This window comes from Convolutriloba macropyga, chromosome 5 (genome assembly GCF_964194025.1).
Source record: "Convolutriloba macropyga chromosome 5, txConMacr16.3, whole genome shotgun sequence".
Lineage (NCBI taxonomy): Eukaryota > Metazoa > Xenacoelomorpha > Acoela > Convolutidae > Convolutriloba > Convolutriloba macropyga.
In genome coordinates, this window is record NC_134472.1 from 20,823,328 (window position 1) to 20,836,544 (window position 13,217).

The following is a 13,217-nucleotide window of genomic DNA, read 5'->3' on the forward strand; positions in this document are numbered from 1 at the left end:
GATTTTTACTGTTTTTTCGAGTCTTTGGATCGGATTTTTTTTGTAAATGGTTTTCCCAATCCATTCATAGACCGTCCTAGGTCTAGTGTTCTTTTTAGTCAATAAAAATTTTTTGAATTGTACGTCAGGATTTGTCCTGCTATGTTTTTGTTAAAAATCTGTTCACTTACCTCACTCAGTAAGATGACTTTGCACTTTAAAATTTAAGTTTAATTTGAATTAAATTAAGGTCAAAGAAACTCAATATGTATTAGGGGTCCCTGATGAAAGGGTTTCTGCGCAATTAATTTTAACAAGCTTTATTAATTTATCGCTGATTGGTTTTTTACATAGCTTTTTGAGCGGCGTCGATACCTTTTTCAACTAATATCTGTATCTGTTTCTATCTCTTATATGGCACGCACGCAAGTGTTTTGTTTTGCAGCTATTACGGCAATCTGCCGGCTATGTTATTCAATGCTAAGTAATTCTATGCTATGCTTGTTTTTAATGCTGAATGAAATCATGAAAAACATTGCTTTTCGTTTCGTCCTCAAAAATTTTTCTTTCCTAGCTTTTACGGCTATTACACTTGTTTTTGCGTTTATCGGAAATTCATCGAAACAAACCGATCTATTTATTTTAAGAGTTGTTGATTTCAATTAGTTTGTTTAAATTGACAAATTCGTTGGAATAAAGATGATTTTTTTAAAGAAAAGTAGTATAGGGTAACTATTATCATTTTAGTAATAAGCTATTAAATATTTCACCGATAAAATTGTTATGAGCATGACAACTCAGGAGAATTTCATTCAACTAAACCATCAAAATTGTCGAACTAAGCGGTTCAAAACTAGAGAAAATATCAAAAAGTTTTATCAATTTGTCAGTGTGCCCCAAAATGGATTAAGCTTCCTCGGATAATAGGAAATGATGAATCTTGCGAGAAGAAATAGAATATTTTGATGTTGTGATGGGGCAGCTTTGTGCTGGGTAGTTCCAAAAGCACAGAGTCAACAGTGATACAGTTTGAAGCTAGTACTATTCTGAACTGCAGTTCTTTGAAGTTGCCTTTATTAATTACCCTAAAAAAATTGTTGAAGTTCTACAGTTGTTGTGTGCGTTTGGTTTATGCAAGACCTTCGCTTGACCTTTATTCCTGTAATGTTTGATCACTCGCTTGAGTTATTTGACTTGTGGAAAAAACTGGTGAAGCCTAATGGCATGAAGTCTAGTGCGGTAAGTGTAAGGTTCAGGAAAACTGCCTAGGAACGATTGCGGCACCATTCCTAGTCAGCCTGCTAGAGGCAGACCTTCATCCCCCCGATACTTTTTGCACCCCTCCACCACCCACTTCCACCCGCGAGCTACAAACAAAGGCAACCCCTCGACTGTCTTTAAGGAGCAATTCGTCTGACGGTAGTCGGTCATGTTAAAACCACGGAAATCTGGTACATGACTGGTTAAAAAGCTGATTAGAAACTTGTTTTTTATTATAGCTGCGAAGGTGTAAGCTGAGCGGAGCTATGTTTCCGTGTCCTTGGTTTTTTACAATTCAAAGAATTTGAATTGTATTCGGGCGCTGTCTTTTAAGATCTGTTAACAACTTTTCATGATTTTTGAAGTCAAATTGGAGTAGTGATTTTCGTCACGCCGAAACAGGAAATGGAGCGAAAAAGCGAGTGGTTTTGGTGCGTGAATTTTTTTCCGCTCAAAATTTAAAGTAGAATGAGAAAACCGTGTTTGAACAAAAATTCGCTTTCTCGTTAGTGGTTTTTTGTTCGCATGCGGCAATTTCACTTTGATTTTTACTGTTTTTTTGAGTTTTTGGATCGGACTTCTTTCTAAGTGGTTTTCCCAATTCATTCATAGACCGTCCTAGGTCTAGTTTTCTTTTTAGTCAATGAAAATTTTTGAGTTGTATGTCAGGATTTGTCCTGCTATGTTTTTGTTAAAGATCTGTTCACTTACCTCACTCAGTAAAATGACTTTGCACTTTAAAACTTAAGTTTAATTTGAATTAATTTAAGGTCAATGAAACTCAATGTGTATTAGGGGTCCCTGATGAAAGGGTTCCTGCGCAATTAATTTTAACAAGCTGTATTAATTTATCGCTGAATGGTTTTTTACATAGCTTTTTGAGCGGCGTCGATACCTTTTTCAACTAATATCTGTATCTGTTTCTATCTCTTATATGGCACGCACGCAAGTGTTTTGTTTTGCAGCTATTACGGCAATCTGCCGGCTATGTTATTCAATGCTAAGTAATTCTATGCTATGCTTGTTTTTAATGCTGAATGAAATCATGAAAAACATTGCTTTTCATTTCGTCCTCAAAAAATTTTACGGCTATTACACTTGTTTTTGCGTTTATCGGAAATTCATCAAAACAAACTGATCTATTTATTTTAAGAATTGTCGTTTTCAATTAGTTTGTTTAAAGTGACAAATTCGTTGGAATAAAGATGATTTTTTAAAGAAAAGTAGTATAGGGTAACTATTATCATTTTAGTAATAAGCTATTAAATATTTCACCGATAAAATTGTTATGAGCATGACAACTCAGGAGAATTTCATTCAAATAAACCATCAAAATTGTCGAACTAAGCAGTTCAAAACTAGAGAAAATATCAAAAAGTTTTATCAATTTGTCGTCAGTGTGCCCCAAAATGGATTAAGCTTCCTTGGATAATAGGAAATGATGAATCTTGCGAGAAAAAATTGAATATTTTGATGTTGTGATGGGGCAGCTTTGTGCTGGGCAGTTCAACAACAACTCACTCCAATCCTTCTCCACCCTCCACTTTTCCACCTCCGACCCCGCACACTTCACCCTTTGAGAGCCCTACCCGGCGCACTTATCCCACTTCCCTCAACCCTGCTCCAACAAACACCCACTCTTGAATTAGCCCCCAATGCTCCCCCTTTTTCTACCCCCTCTCTCTTTCTCTCAGCTAGCCCACCTAAGCCAAGAGCTCTCCAGTCATATGAGACCAATTTGCTGGTTATCGACAATTAAAATTTAAATAGTATTTGTGAAAAAACATTGAAATCTTTAAAGCTAGTTTGTTTATTAGAAAGATCTTTGAAATTGCTGGTACATGCACGATAAATTTTAAGTTCATGAAATCATGTTGCATGTTGATGAGGTCCGGAAGATATTTTGGCAGGTACTTCTTCGGAACTTTAAAATTAAAAACTAAAGGTGGCTTACATTTGCCAGGTTAACTAAGTAAAGAATGTTTTTAACTAAGTAAAGAATGGTTTTTCAAGTAAAGTATGTGCGCTCAAAAAGCACTTCATTGCGGTGGGCTTGGTCTGATGTTCTTCAGGAATAACGAATTTGAGTTCTGTCATCGACAAATTAAATTAGTGTTCAAGATAGCATGCAAAAATAAAATCAGCTTCAATTCAATTGGCGCAATTTCTTGACAATTTACCCTCTCATTTTTCGTGGGAGCGAAAAGTGGAGTGGAACACTTTAAAGAAGATTTTGAAAACGATTAAATCTCTGAATCGTTTTCAAAATGAATTCTAAAAACTGTTAAACGATTTTGATCTTTGGCATCCAAAATGATGCGTATTAAAAAGTGGGAAATTGAAATCTTATTATATGCTGATTAGCTTTGGGTAGAGATGTGATTGAGGAAAAAAGCGCATGCTTATTATAAGTGATTTTTTAACTTAATTTTTGAATGCGGATTACATCAATATCTCTGCATTGATGGCCACGAAAGGTAAATTAACCGCTTAGAATTGCTCTTTTTGCTGAGTTTGATACTAATTTTGTGATTTTAAGTAGATTTTAAGACAACGTTATAAATATTGAAGACTTCAATGATAGTAATGGTGAAACGTGTTCTTTGTTTATCCGCTTTGGTCCTCATTTAATTGCTCCAAACAAAGTTTGTAGCAATGAAATTAGCCCTGTGGTGTTCTTATGCGATTTTTCGCTTTACCAATTTTTTGTCTGACCCATTTGATTTTTCGTTAGGAAGCACTGCAAGGGCATTAAGTGGCCGAGCAGCTCTCTTAGAGCCTTACTCCTCACTAGTCTCTAAGTATGTAATTCACTGAAGCTGTTTTTAGGAGGCAATTTCAAGGTGGTAAAGGGCGGTTCTTAGTCTTAGAAAGATTGACCCCCTCAGCTCTCAAATTACGCCAGCGATTTCGAGCAAACACAAAATATTTGATAGGATTTGGAGTCGTAACCAGTTTTCGTTCCTCTATCCATTACGCCGGTTGGGTGGGTGTATAACATGACGCAAGAGTTTTTCAAAATGGGGACAAATGTTGGGGACACTACTTTATATTGTGAAGTCAATTTTCAAATGCGTCTCTAAGTGCTTTAAGTAGTGTTCGCCGAGTTTCCACTGTATTGAAGTCTATAAAAATTTGCCTAATCGAGCTTTCGTCTAACAGCGCAACACGATGTTGAAAACTTTTTTGCTCAAAACAGTTCAGCAAAAAGATGAAGTGAAGGTGGTTGTATGAAAAATGCTGATTGAATTGATTCTTCAAGATTTCAATATGATTTGAAAACTTGTGGTTTGCTTTAATGAAAGGCAATGGGCAATAGTGTTGTTCAGTTTTGGGACAGTCGGCAGTATCAGGAACTCTGGGCAGTATAAAGACAGTCGGAAATTAACTCTGGGATAAGGGCAGTCGGCAATTAACTCTGGACAGTTGAAAGGCAGAATTAAACTAATCATGCTCAGGTAAAGATCAGAATACTGAGTCCAAAGGTTGTAAAAATCGCAGACTACAAATTTAAATATTTGGCATGAACAGAAATATCGGCAGTCAAATTAACAGCCTGATGTTTTTAGGATTCATTAATGAAATGAACTTACACTCATTTCCGGATATCAAATGTTAGTATCTTCTATCTATATATCTATATCTATATATTAATTCTAACTCGAATGCTATGTCAGCATGTTTAAGCTCCTAATCTTCACATGTTTTAGCGTCCCTTAAACATGCAGCCCAGTGTTTTGCATGCATTTTGAGCGCTGCGAGGTGGATTCGAACCGGGGTGGATTCGAACCGGGGGTCTGTTGAGTTCGATCAGGTTATAAAAACGTTCGCAAACCACTAGGCTAAATCCCTTGCTGTTCAGCATCTATTAATTCAACGTCGACAGAGAACCACTGAACACCATGCGCCACATCGTTTTGCATGCATGCTTGCTATTGCCAGAATAGTCTTTGACCGAAAGGCTACCTATGCCGTAAAGGTCAGTGACTGATTAGCCGTGGATGCAAAAATAGGTCATTGACCGAAAAGCTGCCAATGTCCGAAAAGCTGCCTGTGCCAAAAAGGTCAACGACCGAAAAACTGCGGATGCAAAAATAGGTCAGTGACTTAAAAGCTACCTATGCCGTAAAGGTCAATGAATGATTAGCCGTGGATGCAAAAATAGGTCATTGACCAAAAAGCTGTCCTAGTCCGGAAACCTGCCTGTGCCAAAATAGGTCAATGACTGAAAACCTGCTTATAAAAAGTTATTCCATCGCCGAAAAATTTGTCACACGAAAACGGTCCTTGAATGAAATGAAGTCCGAAATGAAATCGAAGATGAAAAATTTTCCATTTAAATGATGGAAAATGATGATGAAATTTTAAATTACCTCGATAGAATTGCAACATGGTCAAAATTCTGTGTAGCGTTTTTAAATTCTCAACAAAGATTGCGATTTCTTTTCTCTTTCTTTTGTCTTGTTCTGTATCTTTTCTCTTTCGTTTTTCTTTTCTGTATTTCTTTTCTTTTTCGCCCTTTTTTCTCCCCCTCTCTTTCGTTTTCCTTTCTTTCTTTTCTGTCTTTTCTCTCTTTTGTCTTTCTTTTCTATCTTTTTTTTCTCTGTTTGTCTCTCTTTGTTTTCTGTTCTTTTTATCTGTCTTTCTTTTTCTGATTCTTTTTTCTTTGTTCCTCTTCCGCTTGTCTTTAGTTTCTCGTATCTTTTTTTCCTTTCTGCTCTTCTCTTTTGCTTTTCAGTCGTTCGTTTCTCTGTTGCTTTTTTTCTGTCTTTCTTTTCTCTCTTGCTTTTCTCTTTTTTTTGTTTTTCCTTTCTGTCTTTTTCTCTCTTGTTTTTTTTTCCTTTTTCTATTCGATTTTTTGTTGTATTCGTCTGTCTGTCTATTATCTTCTTTCTTTTTTCTCTTTCGATTATTTCTGACTTTTCATTCTCTTTTCTGTGTTTCCTCTCTGTCTTTTGTGTCTTTCTTTTCGCTTTCTTTTGTTTTTTTCTCTTCCGTTTTTCTTTTCTAGCTTTCTTTTCGGTTTTGCGTTTCTGTCTCTTTTCTCCCTTCTGTTTCTTTTTCTCTTTCTTTTCGCTTTTTTCTGTTTTCTTCTGTCTGTCCTCCTCTTTCTTTTGTATCTTCCGTTTATCTCTTTCTTTTGTTTTTCTCTCTCTTCTGTATTTCCTGTTTGTCTTCTCTGTTTTTTCATTTGTCTTTTTTCTCTTTCGTTTCTCTGTCTTCTCTCTTTTTCAGTCTTCTTTCTCTTTCTTTTGTCTGTTTCTTTTCTGTTTTTCTTTTTGTCATTCTTTTTCTCTTTGTTCCTCTTCCGCTTCTCTTTAGTTGCTCGCATCTTTTTTCCCTTCTGTTTTTCTTTTTTGCTTTTATCTTTCTTTTCTTTTGTGCTTTTTTCTGTTGCTTTTTTCTGTCTTTCTTCTCTTGCTTTTCTCTTTCGTCTTTCTTTTTCTTTCTGTACTTCTTCTTTCGCTCTTTCTTTTCTCCCCCACTCATTGGCTTTGCTTTCTTTCTTTTCTGTTTTCCTTTTCTGTCTTTTCTCTCTCTCTCTCTCTCTGATTCTTTTTTCTCGTTGTTCCTCTTCCGCTTCTCTTTAGTTTCTCGTATCTTTTTTTCCTTTGTTTTTCATCTCTGTTGCTTTCCTGCTTTTTTCTTTCTTTCCTTTCTCTTTCTTTTCTCTCCTACTTTTCTTACTTGGTCTTTTTCTCCCTTCTGTTTCTTTCTGATCTTTCTATTTGTTTTCGTCTGTCTGTCTACTCTCTTCTTTGATTATTTCTTGTTTTTCTCTCTTGATTTTCTTTCTCTTCTGTTTTTCCTGTCTATCTTTTGTCTTTCTTTTCCCTTTCTTTTGTTTTTTCTCTTCCGTCTTTCTTCTCTCGCTTTCTTTTCTGACTTTCGTTTCTGTCTTTCTTTTCTCCCTTCTGTTTCTTTCTTTTATCTTTCTTCGCGCTTTTTTTCTTTTTTCTTCTTTCTGTCTGTTCTCTTGTTTCTTTTCTCTTTCGTTCATCTCTTGCTTTTCTCTCTTGCATTTCTCACACTTTTTTGTATTTCCTGTCTGTCTTTTCTGTCTTTGGTTTGTCTTTCTTTTTTCTTCCTCCTCTTTTTCTGTTCTTCTTTTCTGCCTTTCTTTTCTCTTGCGTTTTTTGTTTTCTCTCTTTTCTTTCTTTTTCTTTTCCGTCGTTTCATTTGTCTTTTCTTTCTTTCGTTTCTCTGTCTTTTCTCTCTTGTTCAGTCTTTTTTCTCTCTTTCTTTTGTCTGTTTCTTTTCTCATTCTTTTTTCTCTTTTTCCTCTTCCGCTTCTCTTTAGTTTCTTTGTATCTTTTTTAATTTCGGTTTTTTTCTCTTTTGCTTTTCTTCTTCTTTGCTGTTGTTCCTTTCTGTTTTTTTTCTGTCTTTCTTTTCGGTCTTGCTTTTCTCTTTCTCTTCTGTCTTTTTCTCCCTTCTGTTTCTTTCTTTTGCTTTCTATTCATTTTTTCTCTTTTCGTCCGTCTGTCGATTCTCTTCTTTCTTTCCTTTATTTCGATTATCTCTTGCTTTTTTCTTTCTGTTCTGTGTTTCTTCTGCCTTTTCTTTCTTTTCTCTTTCTTCCTCTATCTTTTTCTTTTGTCTCTTTTCTCTGTATCGTTTATTTTTCTCTTTTTTTTCCGTCTTTTCTTTGTGCCTTTTTCGCTTGCTTTTCTCTTTCTTCTTTCTCTATTCTCTTCTTTTCTGATTTGTTTTTCTCGCTTTCTTTACTCTCTTTTCCTTTATTTTCCGTGTCACTACCTCTATATTTTCTGTCTTTTTGTCTTCTTTTTTCTTTGCTTTCTTTTCTCTTCCGCTTTCGACTTCTCTTTTATCTTCTTTTATCTTTTTTTTTTCTTTGCTCTTTCTTTACTGTCTTTCTTTTCTCTTTTTTTTCTCTTTTGGTTTTCTCTCTCTTGTCTTCGTTTCTGTATTTCTTTGCTCTTCCCTCTTTATTTTGTGTTCTTTTGGATTTTGCTTTTCTGCCTTTCTTCTTTTGCTGCCTTTGTTCTCTTTTGTTTGTTTACTTTCTCATTTTTTCACCTTCTGTTCTGTTTTTCTGTTCTTTTTTTTGCCTTTCTCTTCCATTCTTCTCCATCGTTCCTCTTTTTGGTTTTTTCTTTAGTTTTTTGTTATTTTCTCTTTCCTTTGTTTTTTCTTTACTTCTTGCTTTTCTCCTTGTCAGCCCTTCTTCTTCGTTTTCTCTCTTTCTTTTCTGTCTTGCTTTTCCACTTTCTTTTCTGTCCTTTGTTTCCGTCCGTCTTTTCTTTTTCTTTTTTGTTCTTTTTTCTATTGTTTCCTTCTTTTCTCTATCTCCTTTTCTGCCTTTCCTTTTCTTTTCTTTCCCTTCTCTCCTGCTTTTCTTTTCTTAACTGATTTTCTCTTTCATTTCTCCGTGTTGTATTTTCTTTTTCATTTGTCTGCCTTTTATTTTCTGTCTTAGTTCTTTCCTTTTCTCTCTTGTTTTTTCTCCTTCCTTTCTCTTTCCTCTTTTCTTTCCTTCTTTTTATCTTTTGCTTTTCTCTTTCTTTTCTGTCTTTCTTCTCTCACTTGCTTTTCTCTTACTTTGCTTTTCTCTTTGTGTCTTTTGTTTCTGTCTTCTCTTTTTTCCCTTTCTCTTTTCTGCTCTTTTCTCTTCCTTGCTTTTCTCTCTCGTTTCTTTTCCCTTTTTTCTTTTATTTTTTCTGGCTTACTCTTTTTTGTTATTTTCTCTTTCCTTTGTTTTTTCTTAACCTCTTGCTTTTCTCCTTGTCAGTCCTTCTTCTTCGTTTTCTCTCTTTCTTTTCTGTCTTGCTTTTCGACTTTCTTTTCTGTCCTTTGTTTCCGTCCTTCTTTTCTTTTTCTTTTTTTGTTCTTTTTTCTATTGTTTCCTTCTTTTCTTTATCTCCTTTTCTGCCTTTCTTTTTCTTTTCTTTCTTTCCTTTCTCTCCTGCTTTTCTTTTCTTAACTGATTTTCTCTTTCATTCCTCCGTGTTGTATTTTCTTTTTCATTTGTCTGCCTTTTCTTTTCTGTCTTATTTCTTTCCTTTTCTCTTGTTTTTTCTCCTTCCTTTTGCTTTCTTTTCTCTTTTCTTTCCTTCTTTTTATCTCTTGCTTTTCTCTTTCTTTTCTGTCTTTCTTCTCTCGCTTGCTTTTCTCTTACTTTGCTTTTCTCTTTGTGTCGTTTGTTTCTGTCTTCTCTTTTTTCCCTCTCTCTTTTCTGCTCTTTTCTCTTCCTTACTTTTCTCTCGTTTCTTTTCTGTTTTTTCTATTATTTTTTCTGGCTTTCTCTTTTTTGTTTCTTTTTCTCATGTTTTCATTCTTTTCTCTTTCTCTTTCATTCTTTTTTTGCCTTTCCTTCGCATTCTTCTCTCTTTCGATCCTCTTTTTCGTTTTTTATTTAGATTTTTTGTTTTCTCTTTTCTTTCTGTTTTTCCTTTCTCTTGCGTTTCTTTCTTTTCTGCCTTTCTTTTATGCCTCGGTTTTCTGTCTTGCTTTTCTCTTTTCTCTCTGTCGTTTTCGTCTCTCTTGTCTCTCTCTTTCTTTCTTCTTTGTGTCCCATTCTTCTTTTCTGCTTTTCTTTTTTCTGTTCTTTCTTTTCTCTCTTTCTTTTCTCTTCTTTTTCTTCTGCCTTCCTTTTTTCTATCTTCTTTCTTTCGTTTCTTTCTCTTTTTTCTGTATCGTTTCTTTTCTTTTTTTCCTGTCTCTTTTCTCTCCTTTTTTCTCTTTTCTCTCTTTCTTCTCTTCTTTGCTTTTCTCTTCTTTGCTTCTCGCTGTGTCTTTTCTCTCTTTTGTTTTTCTATTTCCCCCTTTTTTGTTCATTTTCTGCATTTCTTTGTCTGTCTTCTCTCCTTTTCTCTTGCTTTTTCTCTATTTTCTCTTTTGTTTTTTCTCTTTTTTCCTTTTCTTTCATTTCTGTCTTTCGTTTCTCGATTTCTTTTCTCTTTTTCTTTACTCTTTCTGTTCTCTTTTTCTTTTCTGTCTTGGTTTTTTTCGTTTGTTTTTCTCTTTTACCACTTTCATTATTTCTTTTTTGTTTTTCATCTGTCTGTCTTTTCTCTTCTGTTCTGTTTTTTTTCTATTTTCTCTCCTTTTCTCTCTTTTGTTTATCTCTTTCCTGTTCTTTTTTTCTGCGTTCATTTTCTTTCTTTCCTGTCTTTTGTCTTTCGTTTCTTTCTTCTCCCTTTTCTCTTTTGTATGTTTAAGCTCCGTTTCATCGCATGTTATAAACGCTCCTTATACATGCAGCCTAACGTAGAACATGAGTTACACTATGCCAACATGTAGAATATCGTTATCTGTACATGTCTTAGCGCTCCTTAAATATGCAAATGGTAAAGTAGAAAACGTGGTTGAACAAAAAATTGTTGGCACGTAGTGTAATATACTCAAACTAAACACATCGGTGACGAAACGTAATACCTATTGCTTTTGAACGAGGGGCATAGGTTCCAGCCCCAGGTGGTGCAAAAAACCGATTTTTTAACCTTCTATTCTTTTAGATGATTTTCTGGTGATGCTTTTGCGGGCCTGCTACTAATTTTTATATTGAAGCGAATTTTGAGGTCATATGTGGTTCAACGAGAATATCTGTGCATATTTGCTAAAGCATGTGTATGTTGAAAACGTGGCTACAAAAAATTTTGTTTAATAGATAACTAATCTGTGCATCAATATTTCAGGTATGACTTGATTTTAAAGCATTTTAAACTTCATTGAAAATTCATCCTCCACTAAACGCTCAACGGGGAAGTACTTTGGAAACCATGAGTGTGACAGGAAGTGATTTAGCGTCCCAATTTAGCTTCCCAGCTGTTGACCTGGTTCCCAAGACGGAGACTGAGGCGGCCGCCTTTCTCAGAGCTCACCCAGACTTTGATGGGAGGGGAGTTGTGATAGCTGTCATTGACACTGGTGTTGATCCATTAGCAAAAGGATTACAGGTAAGAATCATATGTAGTTTTATGTGGTATATTATAAATGCGACTGCATTTATAACCTTCGGGCTATAGCTTACAAGTTCATCACAAAGCTTTTAAAATAGCTGGGGCTATTATTGGCATTCTCTTGGTTTTTTACAATCCAAGAGATTTGGATTGTATTGGTGTGCGATCTTTTTTTAAGATCTGTTCATGCTTTTTTCAGCTTTGCACGTCAGTGAGAATTCAAATTAGAGTGATTGTAGCCACACTGAAGTGCTAAAGTAAGGCGTGATTTTTCAGCTACCTTTAAAGTGGAGTCTGATATTGGTGTTTGAACAAATTTTCGGTTTTTTTCACGTGTGTCAATTTGAATTGTTTTCAGAGTTTATTTTCCTTGAGTGCTTTTAGTATGATGCGTATGTGTTCTAATTGCGCCTAGTTGAAATTGCTAGAATTCATCAAGGGGCAGCTGAAATTTTTGACCTGAACATTTTTTGTTTGCCCTCTTTCAAAAATAATTTCTGTTGTCCTATCAATTATATCATCAATGACAAGTCTCATTGGTTGATAACGAGGAGCGAAAGAACTTAGTTAATGGTCCGAGTTGATAGCTTATTAGTTTTCATGACTTTGACACTACTTTTTCTCATAAATTATGAGTTAACTTTGTTTTACTTCGTTTTACTATTAGTTTTGTTGTCTAATCGTTTATTCACATTTATAACAGGCCTCAAAGGAGTTGCTCATAGGAGTTATATTAGTCGATTTAATTGTTTCTGTTCAAAGCTGATGCCTTCTATGACTTTGTCATCAATTGTTTTCAAGAAGTATTATAGATTATTGTTGTTGGTTTTTGTTGTTAACTTTATTTTGTTACATTTTTGTCTCATTATTGACGGTTTTAATTGGTTTCTAAAAAGCTTTTCTTTTCGTTTAAAATCTTTTCAATTCCGCTATTGCTTTCTCTGACATACGCTGACCGTTTATAAAAAACTGTTGAATTTTTGAGTTTTGCAAGTATTTAGTGAACTGATTGCTTCCTTATGACTTAACCTCATTAATGACAGGTTTCATTGGTTGACAATGCGAAATAAGGGAATCTAATTAGCTTCATGAGTTCTTAGAAGTCGTTTTTTAATTTTTACCATGTCTTTAAAAATTAGATCTGATTTTTTAGTCGTGCTTGTTTTTTTTGTTCTTGTGGTAAAATTGCTTAATCTCAATGATTTCTAACTAATTGTTCTCATTGGACATCTAACACGGCTTGGTTTTTGTCAGGTCAAAACTAAATCAATTCTTTGGGTTGTATTTCGGGAGTTGACCTGCTATGTTTTTTAAATTCGTCGTCAAGATTTTTGTTAGGACCATATGATGTCACAACCACTTCAAATCTGCTTTTGTTTTTTCGCTCATGCAATTTCAACTGAATTGCGTGCGTGACGTTGTTTTTCGCTGTTAGTGGAGCAATATTTTTTGTTCATTTACCTGATTAAATTTTTGGTCACACTTGACTTGCCCACTCACAAAAATGACTTCCTCAATTTGAAATTGACTTTTCTCTTCTTTAATTCAAAGATAAGTTCAAGTAAGTGTGTTTCACTCTAATTAAATGGTGTTTGAGGGCAGCTGGTAGAAGCAGCATCAAGTTAAACGTATTCCTAATCAAAGTATAACATGTCAGCTTTTTATGAATTTTTTTTCGTCTTTTACTATCTTTTTGAGATTGTATATCTACGAAGCTATTGCGGCTTTTTTGTGGAAATATGCCTGTTCTGTTGTTAAACCAAGTTGCTCTGTTTGGTGCAGGTAAGAAATACTATTTCCACCACATCATTTTTCGTAGGTGTGAGCTGGGATATTGGTTTTCTTCTGGTTTTTTAAACGGAAGTTCTCTTTGTCCAGACTGTGTTTTGATCTGCTAGCAAACAAAAATTTGCCGTTTGAACTAATTTTTGAGCGACTGAAGTTTTTTGTTCCCGCTTTTAAGAGAGTGGCATATAAAGATAACCGTTTTGGGCCTTTTTCTGTCCCTTCGGCTCAATTTGTTTTACTAAGCTGGATCATTAAATAATCATTTGA

The 13,217-nt window shown here is 34.8% G+C and overlaps 1 protein-coding gene across 2 annotated transcripts in view; it reads left to right on the plus strand.

Annotated features, from left to right (window-relative positions):
* Positions 1–10,871: 10,871 nt before the first annotated feature.
* Positions 10,872–13,217, plus strand: part of LOC142339214 (tripeptidyl-peptidase 2-like) — a 62,900-nt gene continuing 60,554 nt past the window's right edge. For both annotated transcript variants that reach the window (XM_075389062.1, XM_075389063.1), the window contains exon 1: positions 10,872–11,159. In XM_075389062.1, coding sequence (XP_075245177.1) covers positions 10,983–11,159 — 177 coding nt within the window. In that variant the 5' untranslated portion in view covers positions 10,872–10,982. The remainder of the gene's footprint in view (positions 11,160–13,217) is intronic.